The sequence below is a fragment of the Perissodus microlepis genome, chromosome 4, assembly GCF_051167445.1.
Source record: "Perissodus microlepis isolate ML-2025 ecotype Zambia chromosome 4, ASM5116744v1, whole genome shotgun sequence".
Taxonomy (NCBI): Eukaryota; Metazoa; Chordata; class Actinopteri; order Cichliformes; family Cichlidae; genus Perissodus; species Perissodus microlepis.
The window spans coordinates 9,689,400-9,716,398 of NC_140464.1; the positions used below are offsets into that span (position 1 = coordinate 9,689,400).

Below are 26,999 nucleotides of genomic sequence, written 5' to 3' on the forward strand. Positions count from 1 at the left end.
TATTTTTATTTAATCCTGACATGTAAAAATGTAGAACTGAAAGAGGGTGTGCTTTCTTTTTACTATGACACTATCTGTTTTCTTTTTTTAAACGCCACACAATTGCAACTTTTCAAGTATCCCTTGGAAACTACAAAAGCACCAACTAAGTTACAATTACCCTTGGCTGACAATCACCGTCTTAAGGTATAGAAACTTTCAAACAGCACATCATTATTTATATGTCTCCACTTCTTCACAACAATTGCAACCAAACAAGCTAATTACAGTCATTACACCCTAATAATATACCTTTTCTTCCTTAATTATAAAGAGATGTGCTCATGTGTCTCATCTGTCACTCTTCTTTTTCTAAATAAACAATTCAGTGAGGAGAACAGAAGAGGCTTTCGCTGCTTAAAACTCTCAGCATATATTGCAGCTATCATTATTGTCAGTTTGATTTACAGAGGAGCACTTCAAGTATCTAACTTCTGAAACTGTTTCAATGACAAATTTCAAGCCTGATTTGAAAATGGCACTGTGTTGTATCACGGCTTCTCATCTTTTTTATTATGTTTTTCTGAGAGTATTTTTCCAGATCTGTCACACTTGACTCTGTCATCATCAATAATGTGCCAATGTCAGGGAAGCTAAATCATAAAAAGGATAGCTAAGACATACAGTATTCTTCACTTCTTTTGTGATTCGGCTCCTCGGGGATGCTTCTGCACAATATGAGATAAGCGCCTCCTCCTGGCAGTTATTACACCTGGCAGACTGCTTCCTGAGGCACACATCCTTCAGTTCTTGTTTATCCGATCAGCCTTATCTCAACGTAGCCATTGCCACAAAATATCCAGCCAGCAGTAGGATCCCATCAGGCTCAATGCACACTGCTGAAGATGTTAATGTTAAACATGAGCAAACTACAAATGTAAAATGAGTCAAATAGCACTAAGCACAATCCCCAGTCACTGGTGACATTCAGTTCTTTCTTTCTTTCTTTCTGTCTTTTTTTTAAACATAAAACTCCCTAAAACTGGAAGCAATACTAATACATGAACAGCATTTCATCCTGGTTCAGACATTAGAGTTTACCCAGTTAGGGCAAACCTGGGTTTGCTTGATGAATGACTAGATGTTACTGTGAGTCACAGATTACTAAACTGTTGTTATAATGAATTTGACATTTTAGTCATCATTTAGAAACTGTAGAAAGATGAAGGCACTTTTGAAGGTTTCCATGGTACCAGAGGATTACTGGCTTTTTACTGTTATTTAAAAAAGAAAATGTCTTAAATGTTAAATATTTAAATGTGCGCTATCTGCCCTGCTGACAACCTGTGGTCAAAATTTCCTGAATTCTCCAACTGAGTTTGGAAGGGGAAAAGAAGCAAATAACAGGTTGTGTGCTTGCTCAAAAAGATCTGTGCAGCTATGTCTTTTTTTTTTTTTTTAAATCAACCAACACTTAATATATACACACTAAAACCACTTTATGTCCTTATCGCACACACTTTATGTGTGTGTGTGTGTATATATATATACATATATACACACACACACACACACACATATTGGTGTACTACTTGTGGTCAAAACTTCCTGAATTTCCTGTATATATTATCACATCCTCTTCCTTTACAAAAACAGAATAATTAGTGTGTTGTGCAGACTTTGTTAGTAAAGTAACTTTGAGCTTGGTTTGTTTATAAGTGTGAAGCTCAATGTGAAGCAGTGGACCACTAGTAGTTATTTTTTCTTTTTTTCATTTACAGTGGAGTAACATATTTTTTAAACTGCTTTTTAGTCTTCTTCTTCTTCTTTCAAGTTGTTCCCATCCTATCCCTAATGTCCTCCTCTGTTACACCAATCATCTACATGTCTTCTTTCACCACTTCCATGAATCTCTGTGCTTATCTTCTTTTCCTCCTGCCTGGCAGCTCCATATACAATGTCCTTTGTTCAATATATCCACCATCCCTCCTCTCCACATGTCCAGAGTACCCCAACCTTGCCTCTCCAACTTTGTCTCCAAATCACTCAACTTGAGCTGTTTGCAGGTTGCTCCGAGAAAAAGTGAACCTTATTTTACCTCTATCACATGAAAGTCTCTTATGGGCTCCTCCCTCTAGTTTTTGAGCCACACTTCTATTTCTAAATGCTCTGTGTGCTGATAAATTCAAGGAGGAAACGCGCTGTCAAAGAAAGATTTGCACAAGAGTTGATGGAGAGGAGCTGTGGATGCCTCAGGCTCAGCGGTCTGAAATGTTGTGCTTTGTAGATTGTAAGGAGATTGAAACTGGGTGCCTTGCCAATGTATATGCATTAGAGAGAGTCTGAAGTACTGACAATCTTAGAATTAGGGTGAGCCCCATGTATGGATTGAGAGGAGGGGAAAAAAGAAAGAAAAAAGAATCAGTCAGTGTATTATATAATATATTGTAGAATTATATGCAAATTATACAGTTAGCTATAATTTCTGTATATGTATATTTTAATGTATTGGTTAAAAATCACAACAACAACAACAACAAAAGATTAAAAAAAAACAAACAAACAACAAAACTTAAGTCTAAAACATAAAAGTTTGTCTCTGTAAGCTACACTGATTCCAATGATTAGGAGACTATTCTAGCTGTAGGGTACACTTTGGACAGGTTGTTGCTAATAAGAATAAACAAATATCCACGTGTTTTGTCTTATTATTAATCGCCACACACCTAAATCCTACTTGCTACAACCTTTCAGTGCCTGTAGGGGCACCAGAGCTAATGGACTCGATGTTTGCGCTCGCTAGCATCAGAGCAGAAAAAGAAGCAAAGGGCGGCCTTCAGCGATATCCCACATTTAGCCAAGTTCTTTTAGCTATAACGAAAAATCACTTTCCCTCCCTTTAGATAGCCGATGTAAGGTTTGTGCGGAATAAATACTCATTCATGTAAGTGTGAACGACAGCTACTTCTTATCCATTTCTTTGATATTTATTGTGTGTTAGCTACAGCTAAACAGCTACACTTCGCTATTGTTTGCGTTGAGTAACTAGTTTAACTTAGGCATGCCTATGCTTTGTTAGGTTCAGTCTACTTCCTAGAAACTTAGGCGAGTAGCGTCGTGTTTTTGGTAACGTCCGCGTGTTTCCAGCATCCATAGAAGACGTGTGTTGTATCACTTCGGTATATTTTGGAACAGTATGAAAATTGCTAATATTTGCTAGCCGATGGTGATGGCTGGTGAGAACTGGACTGTCCCTGGCCGCGGGTAACACACGTGCGCTAACTGTTATGCGCCCATTATCGGACATATTCACGAAGCGCTTTCCCTCCTCTCCTGTAAAACTTTGTTGAAATAAATGTATTCTCCACACAGTGCTGTCTTCATATAGAGGAGAGTGCTTAGTGGCTAGAAAAGAAAAAAAAAAGCGTGTCTAAGCACAAAAGCACTGCAATAATAAAGTTAATTTCGGTCCGACCGTTAAGTTAATGGAACATAACGGGTGACTGTCTAAATCTAGTATAACCGTCCGCATGACTCGGTAGCAGCCCATATTCTCTTCCGATTAGCAACCACAATTAAGAAGTGCCTTTGAAAATGTTTAGAAATGACAGGTGATATCATGTTATCTGTGAGCATCCAGGGTTGACTGATTCATTTACCGGGTTTATGCGCCGTGGCCGCAGTACTGTCAGAAGGTGATAAATGCTCGAAGACTTGTGCACATTGTTTAGCACACAGTGTGCACTTTGTGTTGATGAAATTCGTTACAAACCCAAAAATATTTACATGAGGCAATGAGCTGTCCGATGATGGAGCGCTTGATTCCAGATGCTAAGTTTAAATGGGTCCTAACGGCTCGGCTTATTGTCAAACTCTTCAGGTGTGTAGGTTTGGTAGCTTTCTATCGCTTCTACATTATACTAACCCGTATCTGCTCTGTTGTTACTGTTATTACTTCGCAAGCTAACAAAATGTTTAGCGTCACTTTCCGGAACTAAAAGCATGTCGTCATTACTAAATGCGGAAGCTAGAAATAATGGAAGGCAAGCGGCAAAGAAGCCCCTGATAAGTTGAAATCATATACTGAAGGTTAACACTGAGCAAAGGAGCTTTTTAGTTAGTACAATCTGCCCGTGTCCAGTCAATGATGAGAAGTAATTTTTTATTTATTTAGTTTTCACCTGTCATTTTAAAATGACTCTACTGAATCTTCTGATTCTGATACAATTTCAGGTGCTGACTGAGGGAAAGGGACAAAACACGCAAACATGTCTGGAGCGTGTCTGGACAGAAGGACCCGCTGGCAGGAGATTCAAAAGGGCCTCCAGTTCATCCAGTAAGTGTCCCTGGTTTGTTTCTTTTTCTTCAGTGTGTGACTGTTTTCCTGAGCCATTTATTAGTTAGTCTTGGTCAGCTTTGGCAACTATTTTGATAATCTGATAATCATCTTATTGGTTTGTTTACATACAAAAAATTAGGGTCTGTGAAAGTGTGGTTTTTCATGCTATTATGGTTTTGCATGTGATGTCATGTGCATATTGCTCAAGAGCTGTCCGCCTCATTAGCTGTGATAACCGGTAGAGATCACATCCAATAACTTGTATGTTTTTTTTTTTTTGTTTTTTTTTTTTACATATTTATATCACTGCCTCTTCTTCATCTGCCTCCTACACCATTACTCTCTCCTGCTCATTGCTCTCATCCTCTTTCTCCCCACTCCTGAACTGAAGTTAGTTGCCATACTTATAAGTAAACATAGGGTTCTAGCATAATAATGTTTAGTAGGTTATTCACTTACTTGACGTGTCAGGATTGCTACACATCTAAAATGGCCGAAAAGTTCATGTCACATGGGAAGCGATCACATGTCTGCAAAACCACAATCTCTCATTTTTGATTTAAGATTCGTGCATTAAAATTTTCATCATCTTTCTCTTCATCCGCCTCCTCCCTCGTCTCCACCTTATCGACTTCCTCCTCACTTCAAGCCTCGATGTGAGGAGGAAATCTCTTGATATCAAATTAGGGATCTACCAAAAGAAAACTCTATATAATGTTTATTTATAATGAGTATTGTCACAGTAGGTTATTGTCACTAGATGTCATCAGACTTGCAGCCCTTCTGTCTCTGGACAGCTGACGACAGATGGTTGTAAGCTGATGTTATACCAGTGTCCTAAAACACTCTTGACTTTGACTCACACTTTAATTACATTGTCAGACCGTATGAGAGTTTATTTGCTAAGTTTACGAGTCATTAACAACATTACACCCACTTCAAAGAAAATTTGAGTAATGAGCTGTGCTTACTTAGGTTCAGGAGATCCTCAACAACTCTCCTCAGTATTGTGGTCAGAGGTGAGGTTCATTGACTCATTACTCCAGGTTAAGGCAGAAACAGTAGGAGAAACATGCTGGTACAAAAGCTTAAAATTCATAGGCAAAAGGAATCAGTGAAAATAATAGTTCATATCCTTGTATCAGAATATTAGATTACTTGGGTATTCAAACAAGTTACTTTTGAATTTTTACATATACATACATACATACATTTTTTTTAACATCAGTTTGACTCACCCAAATTCAAAGAAGGAAAAAGTATCATTGACATTAACATATCTAGTGATGCCACGATACCAAAACATTTAGCAGTCAGTACTCAATAGAATCGCATGATTCTCAATACTTACACAAAATGATCCTCTTATGTAGTTAAACAAACTATGTATTAAAAAGTTGTTGTAAAACATGGAGTCAGATCTTATATTTAAAATGCATGCATATTGTGTTGACAGAATACAGACTGAAATGTTAGGATGTTTACAGAGTAGCCTACTAATATTACAGCTACGTTACATCAGCATTAGGGCTGCAACTAAAGGTTAGTAATACAAATTAAATTGCTAGTACGATTTAAACAAAAGTTAATGTGCAAATGGGAAATTAAAAATGGCTTCTGTCCATAAGTTAGGGTTCAAATTAAATCAAAAAGATTTTCTTTCCAGTTCATGAATTCACGATTGCAGTGAACATGCTCTGGAGTGACGCTTGCTCTCATCTTTGAGATGATGTTCCCAGATGCTGATAACCATCCTAAAGATGCTCTCTGTCATTACTTCAGCCATTTGAGAGGTGCAAAGCCTGGAAACTCATCTTAATACTAGTAAAACAGAATTAGAAAAAACTGTTACTTATCAGAAATGTAGTTATATATCATAGTTTCTCAGATGGCTTAGTGTTCAATGTCAATTAAACTAAATAATTATTAACATGATCCAACCTACAGATTAACTACCTAAAGATAGGTGGAAGATGTTTACTATTCAGAAGAAATGTTAATGTGTGAGGGGGGGGACTTAAGTTTGTAGCTACTTCTGTTTAATTGTTTCCTCTTGCGTATCACTAATTGGCTAACAAAATTTACATAGTGTTCGCTTAGCAAGCATCATGCTGAGAAGTTTTCCGACAGGTAAGCTAACATGAACATTACTGTAAAAACCTAAACATTATCGTGCAAACATTAACATAAATGAGACATCAATGCAATGCACCAACTTAACGCCCTAAATCTGATCCATTCAGAGTTGACATCACAGCTCCATTGTGTCATGGAAGGTTTGGTTTATTTGAACACTGCTTTTTAAGAGTGAACCATCATCCCTTTGTCAGCCACCCTTGAGTGCAAAGTACTCTCATAGCTGAATCTGCCTTTCTTGAGTTGGAGCAGAGCTGCACTACTTGCCATCTTCCAAGTGTAGTTTTTGCTGTCCCATTTGTATTTCTCCCTGTGCTTGTGGGCTTTGTTTCTAGTATTCTACTTCAGCATGTTTGGCTAGATTAGAACACTTATAGCCTTCTTCAGTTTCAGAAGAATGGCCACCTCTGTGCATACATCGCCTGTGGATGTTGGTATGGAATCATAAGTAGTATTGATTCTGGTGACATCCCTGACGTCCCCCCCTACAGTGTAATCCTGTCACACAATATAAATAAATTTCTTGAGGTTTTAAGCCTGTAGCACATGGCTTCTTCATATGATATTACACTATTTTTTTTACACTATTTTGCTCTTCACTCTACTCTGAGCCCCTCCCAGATGGCCAAACTCCTCACCCTGTCTCTAAGGGAGAGGCCAGCCACCCTTTGGAGAAAGCTGATTTTTAACGCTTGGATCTGCGATACCGTTCTTTCAGTCACTACCCAAAGCTCATGACTGTAGGTGAAAGTAGGCACGTCAACCAGTAAATCGAGAGCTTTGCTTTTACACTCAGCTCTCTCTTTACCACAATGGACCGGTACAGTGTCCACATCACTGCAGCGCCAATCCGTCTGTCGATCTCGCGCCCCCCTCTCTGCTGACTCACGAACAAGACCCCAAATACTTAAACTCCACTACTTAAAATACTTAGTCAGATAACACAATACCCATTGAATGATTGTAAAGGAACAGATTGAAAATAAAATCTTGTCTTTCTACCCCCCCTTGTAAGAGTAGCTAACAGTCCACCACAATCTCATTGGGTTGTTAATATCAGTTGGAGGTAAGAGAGACAGCCGATTACTGGTATTACTTCAGTTTTGTTTCTAGCTTCATATTCAAGCATCAGGCAGAATTCCTTTATGACCACATATTGTTTTAGAGCTGAGCAAAGCAGTTTAGCTTCTCATTTCATCTAATCCACCAAGGGCATTTTGTTTTAAAACAAAAGTGATACTTAAAATACTATGGTGAATGCCGTCACTGTGTTGTAGTATGTGTGTGTAAAGTTGACAAAGATGAATGAAATAGGTCTGCCACTTAGATTTTTTTCACACCGAATCATTAAATACTTAATTGTTCAAAAACATGGCAACGAGCGAAGTGGTATTTTGTTGTATGCAGAGGTGCTCATCATGCCTTGGTTGAAAGGACTGCCTAGAATATATCGCCCTCCTAGTCCACTGTCTAAAAGAAGAAATGCAACTCTACATACCAGGCAGCAGCTGTAGTGGAAAACAGCCTTTGAGAAAAAAAAGACAAAAACTTTTCCATGATAGCATTTAATGGCACAATGGAACCTTTTAGTGTAGCAATTTATCCACTAGTTTAACATTGCATCAAATAATTGATGACTGTTGATGATATTAAGCTTGATAATGACTGTAGGTCTGTGTTGACATCTAAATGAAATGTAGGTTTGTGAACTGCTTGTGACATAAACCACACCCTGATTAGAATCACAATACAATTTTACTTCCTGGCAGTCACTACTATTTAGTATAACTTAACAATACAGTCAGAACCAAACCTGTAGATGGTTTGGTTTGGTTTCAATACAGTTTTTAGGATGTTTTACTTAAAAAAAAAAAAAGAAGAAGAAAAAAATCAGCGTAATTAATGTAATTTACAGTTTCTCACACACATACATAATTTATTTAATGGCTGGCACTTTGTAATTTCATTTTTATTTCTTTCTTCTAGATCAACCCTTCCATTTCCTGGGAGTCAGGAGCAGTATGAGGTAAGCAGTGTAAATTTGAATGGACGGTGACCCAGTTCCATCATAATTTGAGTTAAACAAATTTGATGTTATTTTAATTTATTGGGTAAAAAAAATAAAAGGCAACATGTAATTTCCTGCATCTGTGTAAAGGCATATTACTATATTACTGCACTTTGTATGTTTTGTTTTATTTGGATGTTTTAAATTTTCCAGGTGTTCATAAAGGACCTTGTGTGGAATCTGTTTGGAGAAGGAAACGACGTGTTTAGGGAAGGAGAATGGACGAAATCCATCGAGATGTTTACTGAAGCACTGAATATAGCAGATTATGCTGAATCAGAAGATATCTGTGTTCAAACAGGTTTACTAGAAAAGCTGTATGCAAATCGAGCTGCGGCATACCTAAATATTGTTCCGGTAAGTTGTGAGCACGACATTGATCACAAGTCACTTTCAAACTTTGCTCTTAAAATTTACATATTAGTTTTGTTAGTAAAATGCATAATGGTGAGAAGGAAAACTCTAAGGATAAGATACTGTACTAAAATTTTGGATGTGAAAAACAAGCTACATTATTGTTTGGTCTGTTTGTGCTGTTGGCAAAGTGATATACTTAATCATATTGAGATAATACAGTTAAATATAGTTACTGCCCTTTTTTTTTTTTTTGTTGCTCCCCTGCTCTGCTGTGTAATTGTTATTGTAGTCTGTTGGTAGATGGTTGCTATGACATATGTCATGCACTATTCAAATTTTTGTGGATGGAAAGATGTTGTGAAATTAAAATGACAGAATGTTTTAATAAGGTTTCTTACGTGCATAAATGCTAGAAATGGGTCATTTTAACCCAGTGGTATGTGGTTGCTAGGCAGCATGATAATGTCATTATTTGCCATGTAAATAAGAAACTTAATGGGTTTAAGATTTAGCTGTGTGCCATATTTGGTTGCTAAACTGATTGCCAGAGTAATTTGGTAGTGAAGGAATACAAACAGTGTGTTCAGAGTGAATTCAGTTTGAATTCAGACTGCATTGACAGGAGAAAGTTTCCTCTGTAAGTAAGATGGACACATTCCAGTGGCTCGGCACAGTCTAAATCAGGGGTGTCCAATCCCAGTCCTCGAGAGCTACCGTCCTGCAGGTTTTAGATGCATCCTTGTTTTGACACACCTGAATCAAATGAATGGCTTGTTATCAGGCCTTTGCCAAACTTGATGGCATGCTGAAGAGGTAATCAAACCATTAGGGATGCATCTAAAAACTGCAGGACAGTAGCTCTCGAGGACTAGGATTGGGCACCCCTGGTCTAAATGCAGTCCAGAAAGTGTAGCAATGTCTCTCTGGAACACATCATACTACACTCTAGGGCTGCACGATTAATCGTTAGAAAATCGCGATCTCGATTCATACTTATGTGCGATCTCATTTCCAAATGACAACGATTTAAAAAAAAAAAAAAAAGATGACGATTGTACCGCATTTTGATCCGGGACGTAATCTGCATGAAAACAAGCGCTCACTCTTCCTGCTCAACAAATGACAAGGGCGGAGCCTTATACCACGTGATACAGAAGCTGTGCCGTGTGATGCTAAAATTAGCAGGGAAAAAAACAACGGAGAGCACGTCAGGGATGATGAGAAAGTGACAGGAGAAAATCCGTCCCGGTCAACCACCCAAACATCAATAACGGGAACCTTATACAGCGCTTCCCTATACACGTCGAACTCCCGCAGGCACAAAGAAATTACGGAGGCTATCACTTATCACCTGACCAAAGATATGGCTCCCATCAACACTGTGCAAAACGAGGGATTTAGGAAAATGATCAACACCCTAGACAAACGCTACACAGTGCCGTCACGCAACTATTTTTCTATTGTTGCACTACTTGCTCTATACACGCAGTGTCGAGCAACGGTGGAGACGGAATTTCAAGCAGTACAACATTTTGCGGCAACAACAAAACGTGAGACATTTGTTGTTTTTATGTTTATTTATTGTTTTTATGTTCAGTCTCAACTGTTACGAAGTTGATGTGCAGTTAATAAGTGCAATAAATATTTATACTGGAAAAGAAAATCGTGAGAGAATCGTGATCTCAATTCTAAGCCAAAAAATCGTGATTCTCATTTTATGCAAAATCGTGCAGCCCTACTACACTCACCATATTCCTTCTGGAACTTAATCACTGCTCTGAGCTCATCCATGATATTGTCCAGGGTCCTCGCATTCCTCGTGATGATAGCTGTACAGACGGTTTATATTTCCCCCTGTTTAACCCTGTGCTTAGCTCCTCTGAAAACATGTGGGGTTTTTTTTTTTTCATATCTCTTCTTGAATTAAATTCCTCGCTCTGTATAGAAATCAGTGCATTCAGCTAGTGAAGAGTCTTCATTGCCATGAGTATAATGCAAAGGAAAATCACAAATAGACTTGCAAAACTTGACATTTGCCCAAAAAGTAGCCATTTCACCTTCGCATCAAACAGCGAGCAATGGAAATCGACTTTATTGTGTGATAAAGTCAACAAAAATAAAAGCTCTGCATCCTCCATTCAGTGCACAAAACACAGTTTTAAATTAGAGATTAGTAGATGTAGAGGTGGATGGTGATGATGGTGATGACCATGTTATGTTTTAAGGCCTTCTTACAAGTTATTTTATCTCTGTTGTATAAAACAGATGATCTGTCATTGACATTGACATAATGTTAGAATAAAATCTGAATTAAATTCTTGAACTCTGGCTTCAGAGTACCGTTTCACTGTCCTGAGTGTCCCAAGAGTTCTACTAAAGTGAAGCCTTACCTGGCTTTGCTATTGCATGTTCTTTTCTACATTATCAGTTAAATGTGCTTTAGTGTAACTAAAGGTTTTCAAATACTTACTGAATTGCTAACTCGCCCTAATGCTACACTTTGCATTTCCAGTTTGACAGTAATGCTTAGCCTGAGGACCAGTTGGTTACCTTAACATTAGGGGGTGGGGTGTTTAACTTTGATAACCAGGTCGATTTATGCCAGATATATATTTTTGGTCTTTATAAAAACACAAGAGTTCCATGCTGTACTGGTGAAGCTGACACTAGATTGATTAGATTTTGGACAGTGATTTAATAACACGTGCTGCTTTTAACTTTGATTTAAATTGTTACCAACACTCTGCATTTAAAAAAAATAAAATGTATATAAAATTTCAAATTTAGGAAATATGCTCATTTGCTTTCTTTCTTTGTGACTGTAATACCTCTCAAGTCTAAATACAGATAGCAACTGCTTAGCACAAAGAATCTTAAGAAATGGCTAGTCTTGCTCTAAGATAATAAATTATAGTGTATGTCATGTATTAAATCCATTTGAAACTAATTGAAAACATATAACAATACACCAGAAAGGTGTAGGTTTCATTCATCAAAATGTAACTTAGTAATGGGAGAGACTGGGTTCCAGTAAATCAAACTGGTGGAAAATCAACCCTACTTTCCTGTTAGTGTGTTTGCCTGTATTGAGTCATGTTACATGGCAGTAAAAGCACTCTGCTGTCTTCAGGGAGGAAAAACAACACACCACACCCTTACCTGAGTCAACTCACTGAACGTGTAATGTCAATTTATGACACAGGAAACTTTTGTTTTGTGCACACAGACCATGCCTCAGTATTCTTACTCTGTAACATGTTTTTTTTCCATAGGGACTCTATGACCAAGCACTAGAAGACTGTGAAAAGGCTCTCCGGTTGAATGAGGGCAACTACAGAGCTCTGTACAGAAAAGCAAGAGCCTTGAAAGAGTTGGGGCGACATCAAGAGGCCTATGAGGCTGTTGCCAAATGCTCTCTAGCAGTGCCTCAGGTAAGGAGGCCCAATCACCCCACCTTTTTTTTTTTTTTTTCTCCTGGGGAGTCCCATGGACAAGTTAGCTAGTAATTCTCATACTGGATATATTTAGAGGATACACCAAATGACTGCTTTAGCAAATGAGCGGGACTTAAGAAAGTTTCATAGACGGATATACCCTGGTCTTCAGTGTAATTAGCAATCGGTTTTGCTTTCTGCCATCTTAATTTACTGATTTCTCTTCCTTTCATACAAATAGTGCTCAAATCTCAGTTCAGGAGAAGTTTTAAATTACCAAATGTTGCCAAATCACTCAACCCCCACTGGTCGTGGCAGATGGCCACCCCTCCCTGAGCCTGGTTCTGCTGGAGGTTTCTTCCTGCTAAAAGGGAGTTTATCCTTCCCACTGTTGCCAAAGCGCTTGCTCATAGGGGGTCATTTGATTGTTGGCGTTTTCTTTGTATTCTTGCAGGGTCTTTATCTTACAGTATAGAGCGCCTTGTGGCTAATGTTGGTGCTATATAAATAAAATTGGATTCAAATGAATACTGAGTTATTCATACTTAATGTTGTGAAATGAAAACAATACTGTGCTTTAAGTGTTACGAGTGCATAAATGCTAATAAGGCCTGACTTCGATTTCTGTGGGGAGTCTTTACAGTTTTCTTTACAACTAAACCTACATAAATGGCTGACATTGTCGCAGGTATTTATGTTTGTGCTGGTGCTTTGTGTTAATTATCTTGTGGTTGTGTCCCAGCTGAGAGAAATAAATAAAATGCTGGAACTTTATTTCCCCCTGGGTCTCCCTTCTTTCTGGGGATTTATGCTTCAGCAGGAAAAATACGGTATCTATGTCGTAACTACAAACCGCTCAAACGGCATAGCCTTACGTACGCCGCCCGAGAAATGTAACTACATGTCAAGTTGGCACAGCCTCAAAATATTGTGATTGGCCTGTTCATCATTGTTTCCTCCTATCTGCTTTTTTGCTGCACTTTTTGAATTTATCAATGAGAGGATAACAATCATCCTCTCAATAAAAGGAATAGCAACCATAGCATCAACATAAGGATTCACAAATGTCAGCAAATTCTTGAAGGGTACCGGTAATCATGGCAATTGTCGTATATGAGGGAACTATACAAAGATGTGGAAAAGCGTGAGGGACAACAATGTTAGCCCCTGAAGGGGGAAAAACCTGACCATAACAAAGGCCTGCTTTAGACTTCCACAGGTAGACTTTGTAGAGCGCAGAGACCATAGGGTTTTATAGGAGTTTGAGGTTACAACGTAACTGAAGCATAAATCACCAGTAATTGGACATTTTAGCCTGATGGTAGGTGGTTGCTTGGCCACATGGCCTATATGACAGAGAAGCACCTTCAGGGGCAGACATACAGTGGGGCAAAAAAGTATTTAGTCAGCCACCGATTGTGCAAGTTCCCCCACTTAAAATGATGACAGAGGTCAGTAATTTGCACCAGAGGTACACTCCAACTGTGAGAGACAGAATGTGAAAAAAAAATCCATGAATCCACATGGTAGGATTTGTAAAGAATTTATTCGTAAATCAGGGTGGAAAATAAGTATTTGGTCACCTCAAACAAGGAAAATCTCTGGCTCTCACAGACCTGTAACGTCTTCTGTAAGAAGCTTTTCTGTCCCCCACTCGTTACCTGTATGAATGGCACCTGTTTGAACTCATCATCTGTATAAAAGACACCTGTCCACAGCCTCAAACAGTCAGACTCCAAACTCCGCCATGGCCAAGACCAAAGAGCTTTCGAAGGACACCAGGAAAAGTATTGTAGACCTGCACCAGACTGGGAAGAGTGAATCTACAATAGGCAAGCAGCTTGGTGTGAAAAAATCAACTGTGGGAGCAATCATCAGAAAATGGAAGACATACAAGACCACTGATAATCTCCCTCGATCTGGGGCTCCACGCAAGATCTCATCCCGTGGGGTCAAAATGATCATGAGAACGGTGAGCAAAGATCCCAGAACCACACGGGGGGACCTGGTGAATGACCTGCAGAGAGCTGGGACCACAGTAACAAAGGCCACCATCAGTAACACACTACAACGGCAGGGAATCAAATCCCGCAGTGCCAGACGTGTTCCGCTGCTGAAGCCAGTGCATGTCCAGGCCCGTCTGAAGTTTGCCAGAGAGCACATGGATGATACAGCAGAGGATTGGGAGAATGTCATGTGGTCAGATGAAACCAAAGTAGAACTTTTTGGTATAAACTCAACTCGTCGTGTTTGGAGGAAGAAGAATACTGAGTTGCATCCCAAGAACACCATACCTACTGTGAAGCATGGGGGTGGAAACATCATGCCATGGGGCTGTTTTTCTGCCAAGGGGACAGGACGACTGATCCGTGTTAAGGACAGAATGAATGGGGCCATGTATCGTGAGATTTTGAGCCAAAACCTCCTTCCATCAGTGAGAACTTTGAAGATGAAACGAGGCTGGGTCTTCCAACATGACAATGATCCAAAACACACCGCCCGGGCAACAAAGGAGCGGCTCCGTAAGAAGCATTTGAAAGTCCTGGAGTGGCCTAGCCAGTCTCCAGACCTCAACCCCATAGAAAATCTGTGGCGGGAGTTGAAAGTCCGTGTTGCTCGGCGACAGCCCCAAAACATCACTGCTCTCGAGAAGATCTGCATGGAGGAATGGGCCAAAATACCAGCTACTGTGTGTGCAAACCTGGTAAAGACCTATAGTAAACGTTTGACCTCTGTTATTGCCAACAAAGGTTATGTTACAAAGTATTGAGTTGTATTTTTGTTATTGACCAAATACTTATTTTCCACCCTGATTTACGAATAAATTCTTTACAAATCCTACCATGTGGATTCATGGATTTTTTTTTTTTATTTTTTTTTTTCACTTTCTGTCTCTCACAGTTGAAGTGTACCTCTGGTGCAAATTACTGACCTCTGTCATCATTTTAGGTGGGGGAACTTGCACAATCGGTGGCTGACTAAATACTTTTTTGCCCCACTGTACCTGTATGCCAAGTTTGTCTGCTTAACTCTTGATCGTGTAGGAGTATTTTGCAGACAGAGATTTTAAAGATTTTGTTATAGTAAGTCAGAGTTAGAGATCGGTTTCATACAAGGTGTATTGTGCTGCATAAACCATATACCAGAAGTATGAATATGTGCCGTTACATTCACTGGATCTTTGTAGTAAAGTTATAAAAGTAGTAATTCTACATGTGCACTTTGAATCATCATAGATAATATAAAAAATGAAGAAAGTTTGGTCTGTAGCCAGATTTTTGTCCACCTCCACCCACACCCTTTCTTTCCCCTAACCTCTGTACGCATTCTGGTACAGAAATTTGCTTGCTTGAAGGACTGCAAATGTAACCTTGGATACAAAAAATGTCTGAGCCATAAGAAAAGCCATGCTTTAAGAAGCTCTGCTTTATAAAGTAGTGGTCTCAACTGCACCACAGCACCATGTTTCTGCCATGTATTTGTATAGAATACTATGAATGGAGGGGGGTATCTGTCAGATTTAATTTTAGATAGACTCTCCAGGTTGGTAAAATAGTGCAGTGAAAGATTTCGAGAAAAATCTTAATTTAACATGAATAGCATGTAGGAGATTCTTAATAGCTGTAAAACATAAAGAATCAAAGGCGGTAACTGTCCTGTGTTGTTTCCCCAGGACTCCAGTGTCACACAGCTGACTCAGGACCTTGCCAAAACTTTGGGGTTGAAAATCCGTAAAGCTTATGTGAGGAGTAAGGTATGGATGTATGATGACAAAGGGGACCTGTTAGGTTTTTCAGAATTTTATTTATTTTTTTGTATATTCGCTAATTAAGCAATGACTTACAAACCCTGCTTCTGGGTCCAAGCTCCTACTGTGTTCATTAAGGCTGTTCTCTTTTGTACATGTTGCAATGCTCTGTATATTTTTTTATATATTTATAAACAAACCCCTTAAAAAAATCCTGTGATTGTTGTATGCTTCTCTAGCTGTTCATTAGCACAGTTCATGTGCATCACATCTTCAGGCTTAGTTTTTAAAACTAAAACTGTGATGTAACTATTCTTCACAAAAGAATATCTCTGAGGCTCAGTAGGTGCATGACTAACCCTGTGTTGTGGATCGATCATCACAGGCATTCTCTTGACTGAAGTTTGGTCTGTTTTCAGCATCTTTTTCACTGCCACATGATTGCATTTGTCTCTGCCCAACAGGGACACATTCATCCTCCATTCCTGTTTAGTTTTCCGTCTCCATTGATGTTCAAAGAGAGAGCAGAGCTGCACGTTTTTTGTTTGTTTTTTTTTATAAATCCCTCTGTCAGAACAAGGTGGATCAACTTTAGATGGAAACTAGCAAGCTAACTTCCTGCTAACTTCAGGTTCTGTTACACTTCAATCCTGTAAAGCCCCTTTTTCATGGATGCCTGGATGTTAAACTTTTATCGTAACACGTGGGAGAGCAACCACACGGAACATTTTATTGACAAGTTAGGGCAATTTTAACTCCGCGATACCAGTGTTTGTTTGAGTTTGGACCTGGAAATGATGATGATGTCAGACTTAAGGCAGCTAAAATATTTGACATAAACGTGTAATCCCTGCAATCCAAAAGCTCAGGATTCAGAGTGCACTAAAAGTTAAGCTTGAGTCAGATTTTACAACTTTTGGCTTAATGTGATGCTAATCAGTTGCTTTGGTTACTACAGTTGTCCCTGTCTGTGAGCCCACACCTGCTCTCCACACATACTCCACCCGACCACCTGTTGTTTAGACTTTCTGTTCACAATGGAATAGCCACTCAGAACAAAGTTTGCTTAAAGGAAAAGGAGCTAAAACTGCTCTGTCCAAAAATTAAATGCAGAGCTTGGAGCATAGTGGGTCCCTGGTTACGGTCAAAACAAGTAAAACCACTCTGATTCGTGGAGGTGGTTTTCAATGAATTGCTGTGTTAATCGAATGATAAGGAAGTGAATTCATAAAAAGATTTTATTTATTTATTTTACAGCCTGCCTTGAATGTTTTGAGAGGATCAAGTTATCAAGATGCGTCATGTGACAAGGTAAGCAACCTCAGCCACACAAAAGAAAATACGTAGCAGTAGTTTTCCAAGACACAAGGTGATCAATAACAATTTGTATTTTCCAGTTTTCTTATGGCTCAGATTCGGTTGAAAATATAGAAATTGGTAAGTTTCGGTCCTTGATAACCTTTTTATTTGCATATCAAAAGATGCCAGGGCTAAAATCACTCAATCTGTCCATCCTGTTATGTGTTTTTTAGAAGTGCCTCAGTTAACCCAGGATAGCAGTGTTTTGACTCCAGGACCAGCTCCCATCCAACCTCCGGTGGCAGTGCACCTACCTCTGAATGAAGCAGTGGTGGATGAACTCCCCTCTACCAACAATATTTCATCTGTCCCCTCATCTGAACCTCCAGGCTTCGAATCTGTCGCCCTGCCTGTGTCTGCATCCACGTCCGATCCCCTCCCTGCACTCACATTCGTAAATGGGTGCCGAGCCAGTAAGCCTTACCCAATTCTTGATACTAGTCAAGATTTTGATACGGACATCATTGGGGACGACCTAGATGATCTTCTGGACCAAGCTGGCCCCGAATCTACTATGGTTTGTTAGCAGAATCCCTGGCGAATAAATAAGACAGTGAGTTTAGATTTGAACAGACGTGTGACTTTCCCTAATCTCCTCTGTCAGGTTATTCCTACGGTGAAGGGGCCTCTTCCTTTACCTGCCAGTATTGCCTCAGGCAGTTCCATGTCAAGTCCATTCCTGATGCCATCGCACATCAGCTCTTTTCTCCCCAGTGGTCCACATCAGTGCACTGTAACGCTGCCGCCTCTCTATCACAAATCGGGGTCAAGTGCGTATTTTGGTATGGACACTTTTGACCCCATTTCACCACCACTGGACTCTCTGGATAGTCTCAGCATATCAGACTTTAAACCAGGTATGCTACTTCACCTCTTTACTTGGGCTAAGATCACTATTTCTCCATCTGTATCAGATACACAAATAAGCATTTTTCCCCTCCTACTGTCACAGTTTCAGATTATGCTCCAAGTGCATTCCTTCCACAGGTAATTACTGTTTATCAATAATATCGAACCATCATCAGTTCAATCTTTGTTACAGGCTCATATCACATTGTTTTTCTTTGTTATTACAGATCAACAATAATCACGCCCCAATGGGGATGGCTGTGGGTATGCCTGATGTAAAAGGCCTCCCTGCTGCTGTTGATTTAGCAAAGAACCCCCTAGCTGAAACGCATGAATTCAAACAAGCCTGTTCAGTGTGCTATGTCAAAACTGGTGAGGAATTGCTTTGACAGTACACTTATTTAACTGTCTGCTTTTTGTTCTGCTGTAAGCTCAAATTTGTCACCGTCTTTGAGGATGGGATGGGAAGTAGGGTTTGGTGTAACTTGTTTCATATTTTCTCTATTCACAGGGCCTGGAGTGTTGGATTACACACTTCATACGGAAGACCATAAATGCAAAAAGGATGTATTACTTGGCAGAATCAAGCATTTGCCAGACAAAACATGGAAACTCATTCGACCCAGACCAACAAAAACTCAATATGTTGGACCTTATTACATTTGCAAAGGTTAGTTATTGATTGATTTATTTATTTTTAGTGTAAATGCCTTTCTCACAACCTGTTTCATTTATTTATGTTGATTCCCCAAAGCATGGGTGGGGGAACTCTTGGCCTCATGGGCCGGTGTCCTGCAGGTTCCACCACAGCTGATTCAAATGGCTAAATTACCTCCTCAACATGTCTTGAAGTTCTCCAGAGGCCTGGTAATGAACTAATTATTTGATTCAGGTGTGTTAACCCAGGATGATATCTAAAACCCGCAGGACACCGGCCTGGAGTTCCCCACCCTTACACTAAATCAAAACATTAATTTACATTTCTTTTGCCAAGAAATACCTGAATTATCAAAGCTCTTTTTGCACATTTGCATTGTTACAGTGCGCTTATTTTGTTATGTTCATCTTCAGCTCTGCATTCTTATTGTTTGATAACTTTGCAAAAAACCCTTAATTATCATATAATTACCAGTCTCCCTTTAAGGCTACGCTGTCTTTAAACTTTCTTCTGATTGGTTGCCACTCCCAAATAGAAGTTTGGTCTGTATTTTATTTGATCATCCACCATTTTAACTGTATACATGACATAGAAAATAAGGAAAAGCTTAACAGCCCCACTTTAAACTCGAATCATTTACCACCTTTTTACAGAGACTGAATAAGATAAGAAATCCCTCTTAGTAGGTCCCATTCCCTCTTTTCTTGTTTACACTGAAACCAACAAATGTGGCGTAATGCTGTCCCAGTGTGCGTTTTCAGAAAGCATGCCAGCATTCTGAAATCAGAGGCATGACGTGTATTACAACAGTGTCAGTGTCTAGTGTAGCGTGTCCCCCCACACTGGCTTTCTCATGAACACAGATGTCAGTTCAGCTCTGTGACTAAGTCTGCCTCTGGCTTAAAGGAGCAACAACAATATGCCCCATTCCCTCTCTGTACCTTTCACTCAGAAAAGCAAGGCAGGAAAAAATCATGCAACAGCACTGCTATTTCCTGTTTTATTTTACCTACTTATCCCTACAGAACATGTACACATTTATCTTCAGAGGAACATCTGTAACATGTTTTATGACTGACTTTGCTTCTGGCACTCATTGTGATAATAAAACGTGACCTTGCGTGTTGCAGAGGTGGCTGTTGGAAAAGATTGCTTGTATCCTGGCCACTGCACATTTGCATACTGCCAAGAAGAAATTGATGTTTGGACTCTGGAGCGGAAAGGATTTATTTCCAGAGAACTGCTCTTCGATCCTTTTGGGCCAAACTCCAACATCAGGTTGACTGTTCCCAAGATCTTGCAGGAGCATCATGGGATATTCATGTTTCTCTGTGGGGTGTGTATTTTGATTTAGTGTCTTATCCAAAACTAGTGTGGATGTATGCAAGTTAAGTTATATTAAAGTGCCAAATCTTCGCTTTAAAAAAATTAATATTTTCGGTTCAGTGTTTTAAAAGTAATTGGACATACAAATTCAAGGGGGAAATAATCCTCACATTTAATATTATGCTAAATGTTTTGGCGCGAAACTGTTTTGTTTCAAATAAATGTGCTGATGCACGGATGGTGAAGTAGGATATCTATCAGTGTGTATTCATCTCATAGACTGTAGTGATAGTGTTGTAGTGCTGCTGGATGTGGCCATGTGGGGATTTGTTTGTTTGGTTTTTTTTCCTTGTGAGTTGAGGAGAAAATCTTTGGCCTCGTTGTAAATTGATTCTTTTGCTCAAATATGTTAAATGCAGAAAACAATGCAGACAGTTACGAAATGAATAAACTGGCTCATTTAACCACAGTAGTAAATATCTTTTTCATTTTCATTGGAATGGAATGCGAGACACTTTTTCTGCTGCTCACGTTTTATAGGTGATCAAAGTGTGTATAGCATAAAGGTGTGTGTATATATAGTTTATTGTCTTGTTAGTTTAATGCCTAAAACAGATATTTTATGGGAAATGTGCTGTTCTGCAGGTGTGCTTTGACCACAAACCCAGAATAATCAGCAAGACCAATAAAGATGACCCTTCAGTTTGTTCTCATCCTGTGACAAAGCATGACTTTGAGGATCATAAGTAAGTGAATCACCATTTCAGTACATGAAACCGTCGTCATTTTATTTTTGACTTAAAGGATTTACCCTTACAGATCTTAGAATATGAAGATATTCTGGAAATACATAAGAATTATCAGATTGCAAGTTTGATCACTCTTTCTTTTTGAAGGTGCCTGGTCCACATTTTGAAAGAGAATACAGTCCGGTATTCCAAAATAAGACCCTTGAGTCCCCATTGCCAGCTGGATCTTTGTCGCCACGAAGTCCGGTACGGTTGCGTGAGAGAGGATGACTGTTTCTACGCCCACAGCCTCATTGAGCTGAAGGTCTGGATGATGCAGCACGAGCTTGGTAAGACTATTCTTTGAAAATGATACAAGAACTGGGTGGTATTGCATCTGAAATGCTCCCTTTTCTTTCCCATAAAAGACTGTAATTTTAAATGCTATGTTTTCAAATATAAATCAAATTACATGGATATTTGGTTTTCTGGATTACACAGGTATCACTCACGAAAACATTGTCCAAGAGGCTAATAAGTTTTGGAATGCAACAGCTTCATTGCAGGGAGCTCAGGTAAAACCAGTGTTTGTTTTTTTTCCTTTCTCTTGTAGGTATTTCTACATTAAACATACATAAAATAATAATAAGAATTTTATTGATCCCAAAGGAAAATTCCTGTCTCTGACATATGAATTTAATGGTTGTAACCCTAATGTAAAACATTTCTGTTTTACATTTAACAATAAGGAAATGAAGAACCCATATTTTAGACAGTTTTTTGCCCTGAATTAAAATACAGTGGGGGAAGTAATTGTTTGATGCTCTGCTGAATTTCTTTTTTGCTCACAAAGAAATGAACAGTCTAATTTTTATGGTATATTCATTTTAATGGAGACAACATTTCAATCAAACAAAAAATCGATTGCATAAATTGATTTGCATGTCAATGAGTGAAATAAGTATTTGATACCCTACAGCCCAAACAGAATTCTGACTCCCACAGATTGGGCAAACAGCCATTTAGTCAGTTACAGATACTTGTGCTCTCACAGAGAGCCCTTTTCCACTAGTAAGTACTTGGGTCAGCTTGGCTCAACTCATTTTTAAGGGCTTTCCATTAGGTGATAGCACCTGGAACCTTTTTAGTACCTACTTGGCTGGGATTCCAAGCAATCTGAGGCAGTCCGACAATGTGACCGCATGCCACTGATTGATGTCACTTGATCAGTCATGAGAGCGTCTCCTTTATGAAAATAAAAACAGCCATTTTTGAAACCCGGCAACAAGGGAAATGGCTACAAATAAAACAACACCATGGTCCCTACATACACCAAGCAGCAGGTATGCCATCTCCATCGTTGTGGTGTTTGTGTTGCATACAAATGACGTCATAGGACTTTTAGCTACGTTGCTATAACGACCCCTTGGACATTTAAGTGGTGCTCAGTTGTAATGGAAAACGTCTTGAGTCAAGTAAGTACTAGTGGAAAAGGGCTAAGAAATGTCTTCCATTACAACCTTTCCACCACCAAGACCAAAGGGCTGTCAGAGGATGTCACTAACAAGACTGTAGACATGCACAAGGCTGGAAAGACCATCAGCAAGAAGATTGATGGGAAGGTGACAACTGGTGGTGCAATTATGGGATTAGGATGATCGTGTTGGTGGTACAGCCCAAATGTACATGGGAGGAGCTTGTTAATAATCTGAAGGCAGTTGGGACTGCAGTTACCAGAAACAGCATTGGTAACACACTACACCATTATGGATTTGAATCTTTCAGGTCCCTCAAGGTCCCCCTTGCTCTATAAGGCACATGTACAGGCCTATCTTAAGTTTGCCAGTGAACCTCTAAGTGTCTAAGAGAAGGCGAGACGAGAACCTCTTTCTCTCAACCAGAACACTGAAGATGGGTAGTGGATGGGTCTTCCTGCGTTACAGTAATCCAAAACACATTGCCAACAGACAAAGAAGTGGCTAAAGAATCATATTAAGGTCATGGAGTGGCCTAGCCAGTCTCTAGTGCTAAATCCTATAGTAAATCTGTGGGAGCTCAAGCTTTGAGTTGCCAACCAGCAGCCAAGAAACCTAAAGGATTCAGACAGTTCTATAGAGAGGAGTAGGCCAAAATCCCTCCTGGGATGTGTGCAAACCTGGTGACCAACTACAAGAGGCTGCAACAGGGGTTTCTCCACCAAGCTGTAAGATGCTGTGTTTGGGGATTCAGTGTTATTTTACTCCGTGATATCCAAATCAGTTTATAACTTATATGTAATGTGGTTTTTATGGATTTTTGGTTGATATTCTTTCCCTCCATTAAAATGACAGTACTACAAACATGACACATTGTTCATTTCCTTGTAAGTGAGCCAACTTACTTGATCAGCTGCTGAATTTGTAGTTATTTTCCACACTCTAAGCTGTTGCCATTGTCATTAGCCTTGCAGTATATACATTCATTTAATTCTTTTAGTTGTTTCATTGTTGCGAAGGGAAAATTTACGTTTAGTCACGGATTTTAACAAGTCCTTTAAAATATAATCAGCAGCTTCCCAGTGCACTGAGAAGATTTGGACCTCCGAATCTGAAGATGATGTTTGTTTGTGGCCAGTGCTGGAGAAACGGCCAACTAAGTGAAGCTGACAAAAACAAGAAGTATTGCACAGCCAAGGCAAGACACACGTAAGTATTTGGATGTCTTTGTGTATGTGGGGGACTACAATCCATTATGTCATTATTGAGTCACGCTGTCTTTCTGTCTCAGGTGGGCAAAAGACAGGCGGGTGGTGCTTGTAAGTTCCCATGAAAGGAAAAAGTGGACAACTGTAAGACCGCTCCCAACCAAAAAACCCATTCCATCTCAATTTGAGGTATGTTTCCAGCACAGTCTTCCCATCTTATATTTGCCAGACATATAATATATTCAGATTTCGAATAATGGAGACCAAATGTTTTCTGGTCTCTGTTTAGATTTGCATGCATGTGACAGCTGGCAAGAAGTGTCAGTACATTGGGAACTGCACATTTGCTCACAGTGTGGAAGAAAGAGACCTTTGGACCTACATGAAGGAAAACAACAGTGAGTTTTGTTGAAGCGATTGGCTCTCTTAATGTGTAAAATTTAATTGGTGAATGTGACGTGGCAAACACATTATATCCCCTCATTTAGTTGGAGATATGGATCAACTTTATGAGCAATGGCTGCAGTCTCAAAGGCCTGGCTGGGGTGATGAAACTTCCACTAACTCGGTCAGAGAAAATGGGAAACAGATCCACATGCCAACTGACTACGCAGAGGAAGTGGTGAGTTGATAAGTTAGTGGATATGAAATGTAGTTCAGTGGCATCTAGTTAATATTGTGCTCAGGGATATTTGCAGCTAGACTATTAAATTTTGGTTCTTTCCCTAATTTGCAAGTAAACTACACTACCTGGTAGTTTAATCATTCCTATTTCATTAATGTATAACAACACGGTATTTGTGTGGATGCTATTTCACCTTGTTTTTTTAGATTGTCCCTAATTATTCCTGTTTCCTGGTGAGTTCTGCCTTTTAGATAAGTTGGCAGTTTTTAATCAACTAGTACACTAAAGTGTACTTGGACCGAGTGATGCATACATGCCAGAATACATTTGAACGCTGTGCATTATGTCCTGGCTCGCTTTTCGTTTTGGGCCCAGGTGTGGTGTGATAGGTAGTATGAAGGTTAACCAAGCCCAAGCGTGGAACCCTTTCCTCGGTGAAAACAGAGGACCAAAAATTGCCCAAATTAAGCCAAAGAGTGCATAAAGTTATGAATCTCATTGTATTCATACATACTTGGAAGGGGTGTCTGAAAGAGAGAGTGAATGGGCGATCGAAATGGGAGCTGAAATGGTGAGAATTATACTTGGGCATAGATCCTTAAACAGAATGTGAGTTTGGGGTAGAATTGAGAGGAATAGCTATGTGGGGACTGGAGTACAAGCCTGTGCTTACTTTAAGTACACTCTTGGGCCTGGATTATATTTCCTGCGTCCGTGTGATCGCTAAAGTCTGTGTGATGTAAATTAGTCATCAGACTAGACTGAGTTATGTCTATGTGTTTTTTGTGGCTGTGTGGATTCGTATATAAAGAATTTACATTATAATGCACTAGCTACACATGCGCCCCAGGCAGCATACTTCAGAATTATAAGCGGAAAGTCTATTTGTGTCCTATTCAGTAGAATGTAATTGAGGCTTTGTTCAGTGGCAACATCCGTAATTATGCATCCTGAATTATGAATGTCGTATTTAATTTTTTTTTAAATGAAAGCAAAGCCAGTGCTGAATTTTGTTAAATGTGCCTTTTTATTTCTTGGCCATGAGGTCAAAGGTCAAATCCTGTATAAGTCTATGGAAAACTATCCCTCAAGCTGACCTCTGTAAAGGCGTTCTTGTCGAGTTCAACAAGCTCTGTCACTTGTTAAGTTTTATTGTATAGAACATTAAGTTCTTTCTGGAAATGTTGGTTATTCTAAGCATTGTGGCAATTATCCAGGGTTTCTGCTTGAATAGGTGTTAGCCAAGTAGCATATGGTTTTACAATCCTATTCGGACGGCACTCGTCGCATCCAGCTTTAATTGAACAAGATGGCCAGTGTGAAAGTTTTTATCCTGTCTTTCATGAAAGTGTTTTCATTAACAATGTCATTCTGTTCTTAGTGCTATTTATTGATGAAGCAGAAAATAGTTGGATCTAGTGTGTCTACCCTGCATATTTTGATGAAATTTCTAAAATGTATTTATTTGTTAATTAATTAAATGGAATTGTTTCTGCAGGCTGGCAATCATTGTTGGCTCTGTGGTAAAAACTGCAACAGTGAGAAGCAGTGGCAGCAGCATATCACTTCAGAAAAACACAAAGAACGAGTTTTCAACTCTGAGGATGATCAGAATTGCTGGCAGTATCGATTTCCCACAGGCACTTTCAAAGTTTGTGAGAGGTAGGTTTATCAGAAACAACGTGTACTATATGTGTCTTGTTACGAGTTTGATTGTTTTCGATGGTTGACATTTGCTGTCACTTTTTGGCAGGTTCCTCAAAGGCACGTGCACAGAGGATGACTTGTGTAAGCTGGCTCACGGGGAGCAGGAACTAAAAGAATGGAGGGAGCGCAGGGAATTCCTTTTGATGAAACTTGCCAAAGCCACAAAAGACCATCTTATAGCACCAAATGACAATGACTTTGGAAAATACAGTTTTCTGCTTAAAGACATTAAATAATGACGTGATCACAATATTCATGCACACTTGCAAATGATGCAGTATTCAGTCTCGAATCAGGTCATCTTTGAGGGCCTCTGACATGCACAGGAAATAGCCTGATCGCAGCATGATTTTAAAGGAGGGCATACAGGACAGGCCCCCTGAATGGTGGCTGTTTGCTCTGATCAGAATTACAGGAGTGTTATCATTAAAAGCAAATACTGAGTGTTAAAACAGTTTCCAGAAGCTTTGCAGTGCACCATTCTGTCATACCTGAAAATGGTGGGGAGGGGGGAAGCATGAGTAAACCTTGATCAGAGTCATGTTCAGATTCTTACAGTTGACCTAAACAGATTTTTTTTTCCCCCCACAAACAGTTTGTATATGTTAATGACCTTTTACTGTTTTAAGTATCAATTACTTAAATAAAGAGTTTAGTTGACATTATTTTAATCAGTAAACATAGGTCATCTTCACTTTCCATTTATCTAATAGTGTTACCAATGTAATGGGCACCACACCAAATAAAGCTCCTTTTTTAAATCTGTTTTGAAATGGCTTTTATTTAAGCATACACATGCACAATTCCAGTAACTAAATACAGAAAATGTGTCCATCTCACTGTAATCATTATGAAAGCAGTTTCATACATTGTTGGTTATTGTATTGTCTTATAATGGTCCATATATGACAAGCCTGTATGTTACAGGTAACATTGTTAGAGTTGAACTAAAATCATTTACATTAAACACAAGTTCAGAGCAATCCTCAGTGATGGCTTTATG

At 39.2% G+C, this 26,999-nt stretch overlaps 1 protein-coding gene across 2 annotated transcripts; it reads left to right on the forward strand.

The window, feature by feature from the left end:
* The first annotated feature begins 2,760 nt into the window (after nucleotides 1-2,760).
* On the forward strand, nucleotides 2,761-26,757 carry zc3h7a (zinc finger CCCH-type containing 7A). Of its 2 annotated transcripts, none has more exons than XM_084925520.1 (23): nucleotides 2,761-2,923; nucleotides 4,213-4,315; nucleotides 8,441-8,480; nucleotides 8,676-8,879; nucleotides 12,152-12,310; nucleotides 15,987-16,067; nucleotides 17,319-17,372; nucleotides 17,459-17,498; nucleotides 17,594-17,937; nucleotides 18,025-18,277; nucleotides 18,373-18,407; nucleotides 18,497-18,641; nucleotides 18,781-18,939; nucleotides 20,058-20,263; nucleotides 20,899-20,999; nucleotides 21,150-21,331; nucleotides 21,483-21,556; nucleotides 23,529-23,665; nucleotides 23,748-23,853; nucleotides 23,954-24,062; nucleotides 24,153-24,286; nucleotides 25,788-25,951; nucleotides 26,043-26,757. In XM_084925520.1, the coding sequence occupies exons 2-23, from the start codon at nucleotides 4,248-4,250 to the stop codon at nucleotides 26,230-26,232; spliced, it is 2,985 nt and encodes a 994-aa protein (XP_084781646.1). In that variant the 5' UTR covers nucleotides 2,761-2,923; nucleotides 4,213-4,247; the 3' UTR covers nucleotides 26,233-26,757. The 2 variants fall into 2 exon arrangements, with proteins under 2 accessions (XP_084781646.1, XP_084781647.1); XM_084925521.1 differs by having other exon boundaries at nucleotides 23,532-23,665.
* The last annotated feature ends 242 nt before the right edge of the window (nucleotides 26,758-26,999 follow it).

Coding starts and splice junctions, on each gene's coding strand:
- zc3h7a (XM_084925520.1), top strand. CDS start 4,248: ATGTCTGGAGCGTGTCTGGACAGAAGGACCCGCTGGCAGGAGATTCAA. Junction 8,880..12,151: donor CATACCTAAATATTGTTCCG/GTAAGTTGTGAG, acceptor TTTTTTCCATAG/GGACTCTATGACCAAGCACT. Junction 24,063..24,152: donor CTACATGAAGGAAAACAACA/GTGAGTTTTGTT, acceptor CCCCTCATTTAG/TTGGAGATATGGATCAACTT.